Genomic DNA, 4,682 nt, shown 5'->3' on the forward strand with positions numbered 1-4,682 from the left:
CCTAACACAGAAAATAGCTGTATCACTAGGTCCGCCTCTGATTCCCGACCCTAATGCCATCCCATCCCTTGGCCCTCCACTCGCCCCAGTCCATCCCCAGCCAGACCCTTAGCCAACCCCTTCCCTGATGACCTTTAACGCTGCCTGGCCCTTCACACCTCCCACATCCTATACTTGACCCTACTCCTGGCCTTCGACCTTCCCAAAGCCTGAAACCTTGCCCCTGTGGAGAAGGCCAGCTCCAACTCCATCCCAACCTTTAACCGAGTCCCCGCCCTACCCCGAACCAGACCTTACTGCAGCCTCAGCCCAGACCCTCCACCTCACCCCATCCTGGCCTGACCCTCACCCCACACCGTCTCCCTCCCTCCCTTGCCCTGCTCCCCCCCCCAGTTCCACCCATGTCAGACACCCAGGGTGGGCCACTGCCACTCTCAGCCCAACTTTGGGGAAGGGGCTCCCTGACCCCCGGATCCCCTAACCTCCAGGCCATCCTGGAGGCTCCCGAGAAGCAGCGGACACTCAACGAGATCTACCACTGGTTCACACGCATGTTCGCCTTCTTCAGAAACCACCCCGCCACCTGGAAGGTGAGCCCCTCCGGAGGCACCAGTGGCTGGGAGGGTCTCCCATGCCCCAGCGGCCTGGGCCAAGCTCAGGAGGGGGGGCGTGGGGCTTGTAGGCATGTCGGGAAGGGGCGGGAGGCCGGTTTGGGGTGGGTACTGTTGACCTCGGAGGATGACTGCCTACCCCGGCGCCCTGCCCCCGGCCCGGCGGGCCTGCCTTCCACAGAACGCCATCCGCCACAACCTGAGCCTGCACAAGTGCTTCGTGCGGGTGGAGAGCGAGAAAGGGGCCGTGTGGACCGTGGACGAATTCGAGTTCCGCAAGAAGAGGAGTCAGAGGCCCAGCAGGAGTGCCAACCCCACACCCGGGCCCTAACCTCAAAACCACGGAAAGGAGGAAGGAAGGACAGGGGTCGAAATGGGGGGGGGTGGAAGTAGCCGGGGGCAGGAGTGACGGGCCCTGGACTTGCCCACAGGGACCAGGCAGTGAGGTGTGCACAGTCTTGCCTGCCAGGGACCCTGATCCTCAGCCGACCGTCCTACTAGATCAGATGCTCTGCACCAAGGCTGCTCAGAGGGGCCCTGGCCCTGGCCCCCGGCCCCTGGCCCTGCTTCCTGCAACCCGCTCTTCCGCCAGACTGAGCCTTTGCAACCAAGCACACACACAGCCCGCCTCAGTGCTCTCACAGATGACCTCAGGGCTGGAAAAGACACACACACACAGTCACAATCCCATCCCTTGGACACAGCACAAAGAGCCTGCTCAGTACCCTCGGACAACCTCAACTCTGCAGTCACGCAGACCATCGCGCCTGAGCCCTGTCAACCCACGCACCCCAAAGCACACAGCCACGGCCGCCCTCCGGGCCCACACGTGCGGGGTCCCGCGGGGCGTGCCCAGGGCCCCGCACAGCAGCAGCCTTGGTACCTTCAGGATCTCGGGTCCCAAAGAGCCACACGCACACCAGTCGTGCACATTCTCACGCAGCTCCCAAACACACGCTTGCTCACGCGGCCCAGGAGAGCACACCTGTGCACCTCCTGCGCACGCACCTGGAGCCCCAGCGGGTCTCCGGAGTCCCACGTGGGTTTTCACAGCCACACACACCGAACCGCCAAATAGACCCACATCTCACCTGCCACCCACCCCACCTCCCCGGCCCGGAACCCTGTGTCCCCATCCAGGCCTCAGCTTAGACTGCAGACACAGCCCCTTGTTTATTTGGGACCCAGTGCCCTCTCCAATAAACTGTAGCCGAGTTCCCACGCTCTGGACGATCACCCCAGATCAGGGTTGGGGTCCGGTGGGTGGGTGTCTGGGGTCAAGGCTGTAGCAGGAGGAGCCGTGCGGCCAGCAGAGGGAAGGGCTAGGGCACGTGCTTGGCCATCGCCCCCAACATCCCAACCCCCTGCCCGAGGCCAGGAGCAGAGCGGTGCTGGGCACTCCTCAGGCCTCCCGGACCCGGCCCAGGAGGCCAGCGTTCTCCTGGCGGAGGGCTCGGTAGTCCTCGCGGATCTTCTCCAGGTTACTGAGGGTCTTCTTCCCCATCTCCGTCTCGATCTAGGGCAATGCAAACCACACGCCTTCAGTCCAGCTCCTGCTTGCCGCCCTGGCTGCGGCTCCAGCAAGGCTGCTCGAGGCCCCTCCCGTGCTCCTCCCATAACAGCGTGCTGTGCCCTACCACAGGGCCTTTGCATGTGTTATCTGTTCGCCTACAGCATTATTTGCTAACGTGACAGCATGAGCCACCATGTGTTCTGGCTAAGGCCTCTACTGATGGCCCAGGGAGGCAGGTGCGAGGACCTTTGGGGTGGAAGCTGGGGCTCAGAGGAGGCCGCTAGCCAGTGCCAGGTCACACACACAGCTACTACGGGACAAGGCTGAGGGTCCAGCCATAGGCTGGTTCTGCTCCCACAGCCTCTCTGGGTGTAAACCAAGGTGCTGTCCACTGGCCTGCCTTGGTTTCCCCTCATACTCCCGGGGCCTCACCTGCTCCTCAAGGTCTCGAACTTCCCGCATGATTGTGCCTGTATCCTCAATGGTCTGGATGAGCTGGCTGCAGTTCTGGGGACAGCAGGAGCAGAAGGCTTACAACCCCACCACGTGCCACCCCGGCCGGCCCCCGGCATGTCTCTCCACTCACCTCATGCAAGGCAGCTAAATACTTGTATGCCTTCCGAACAGCATCATCCTTCTTGGCATCCTGACCAGACAGAAGGGACCAGTGGGCTTCCCCCGCACCCCCACCACATTCCACCTCCAGGACCCCCACGAGTCCGCCTTCTCCCCCTCCTGACTTCCTTCCTCCTCCGTGGCACAGAGCCGGGCCCAAGCCTCAGTGCACCCACACGGCTCGCACCGGGCCCAGGCTCAAGCGGCGTGTAAGCAGATAGGCAGGCAGGAGCCCGGCCCACCCCAGGCCCCTGCCCGTCCTGGCCCGCGCATAAACACGAGCTCATCGGTCACGGCAAACGTCCGGTCCAGCTTCCCGGACAGGGAGTTGATTTCCTTCTGAAGCTCCTTTGTGTCCGACAAGATCTGGCAGAGAACAGGGCAGCCATGAGCCCATGTCTGGCCAGGCCGGCCGGCCGGCTGAGAATATTTATGTGCACAGCGCACGCTCACCCAGACCGGGCCTGTGCCACTGCATCAGGTGTGGCTGGAGCGCACTGGGTAGGAGTGTTCTGTGCTGGGGCGTGGCTACACAGCTCTGCCTTTCAGAGGGCGTGAGGTCCCCGTGTGGCCGTGCTGCACACATCCGCCCCTTGAGCCTGTCTGCCCGCCTGCCCCCACCCTCCACAGCTGCAGTGATGTACCTTAGTGATCTCCTCCTTCTGCTTCCGGATGTTGCCCACAATCTCCAGGATGCGCTGGGTATAGGCCAGCCGGGACACGTCTCTAGGCAGGGTCTCCAGCTCTGACACCTAGGCAGGAACACAGCAGACACTGCCCTGGGACCCAGCCCCCACCCACTCGGAGCCACCCAGGGCCCCTGCCCAGGGCCTTACCAGCTGCTTGTAGACCTCCTCCTTCCTGCGGGCCTCTTCGGCAGCCGCTCGAACGCTCTGGTGCAGCTCCTGGATCTCTGCCAGCCGTCGAGAAGATTCCAGCTGCCAGGACCCCATGGGGAGAAGGACAGTGAGCACAGCACAAGCATGGCCCCCTAGGGAGGGACCCGACCCGCCCCACCCACAGCCCAGGCCATCACGACCTACCTCTCTGCAATCCTGGAGCTTTCGAAGGTGGCGGTACTCAGCCAGCAGAGGGACCCGGTGCTTTTCCCACTGCCCCGCCAAGTGGATGACCCGCTGGGCACTGCTCTCTACCACGAGCTGGAGATGGTGGCAGAGGATACGTGTCACACAGGCTGGACCCTTCCAGCTCCAGCCCTCCCGCCCAGCCCCACTGCCAGGCCTACCTGCAGCTTGGCGAGGTTGGCAGCCCCGTCAGGCAGCAGCTCCACCGCCCGGCTCTTCAGGCGCAGGGCCTGCTCACGCTCCACCGTGCTGAGCTCGCTCTGCCGACGCTCGGTCTCCACCTGGCACCCCGTGACCCCCACTCCCGTCAGTGGAGGAGCTCAGCCGCACCCCACAGCCCTCTAGCCCCCACTGAGCCTGGCAAGCCCTAGCCCAGCCCGAGCCCCCACAGATGACAATGCACCCCTCCTACCCTCTAGCAGCCCCTTGACCCCTCCTGATAGGGACAGGAACCTATAAGCAGTGACAGACACCCACAGGCCCCTCTGATCCCTCTACCTCCACAGTGGCCCCCCCGGAAGCCCTGACAAGCCCCTGGCCATACAGATGCTCACACCCCTCCTGAATCTCAGACACCCAAGTGTCCTGACCGAAGCCCACGGGTGCCCCTAACCCCCACAGGTCCGACCTCCCCCGACCCTACCTCCTCCTCTCATCCCCACTGGTTCTCCTGAACCCTCGAGAGCCCACAGGTCCCCAAGGCCGCCTCTGAACCCTTCTGACATTGGCAGACCTCCACAAAGTCCTCTCAGCCCCTTCAAGGCCCTCTAGGCCCTCTAGGCCCCACTGTGACCCAACCCCAGGCAGGCAGCCCCTCCTCCACTCCCATCCCCACCTCCCACCTGCACAAGGTTGATT

At 63.8% G+C, this 4,682-nt stretch overlaps 2 protein-coding genes across 3 annotated transcripts in view; one reads left to right on the forward strand and one right to left on the reverse strand.

Moving 5' to 3' along the window:
* Window positions 1–1,832, forward strand: part of FOXP3 (forkhead box P3) — a 19,632-nt gene extending 17,800 nt beyond the window's left edge. Inside the window, exon 13 of the mRNA XM_040631633.1 lies at window positions 952–1,832. The gene's annotated coding sequence lies outside the window, so the exon portion shown is untranslated. The remainder of the gene's footprint in view (window positions 1–951) is intronic.
* Window positions 1,766–4,682, reverse strand: part of CCDC22 (coiled-coil domain containing 22) — an 18,777-nt gene continuing 15,860 nt past the window's right edge. For both annotated transcript variants that reach the window (XM_040631615.1, XM_040631619.1), the window contains exon 17: window positions 1,766–2,127. In XM_040631615.1, coding sequence (XP_040487549.1) covers window positions 2,014–2,127 — 114 coding nt within the window. In that variant the 3' untranslated portion in view covers window positions 1,766–2,013. The remainder of the gene's footprint in view (window positions 2,128–4,682) is intronic.

The sequence above is a fragment of the Ursus maritimus genome (genome assembly GCF_017311325.1).
Source record: "Ursus maritimus isolate PB19 chromosome X unlocalized genomic scaffold, ASM1731132v1 scaffold_X1, whole genome shotgun sequence".
Classification (NCBI taxonomy): domain Eukaryota; kingdom Metazoa; phylum Chordata; class Mammalia; order Carnivora; family Ursidae; genus Ursus; species Ursus maritimus.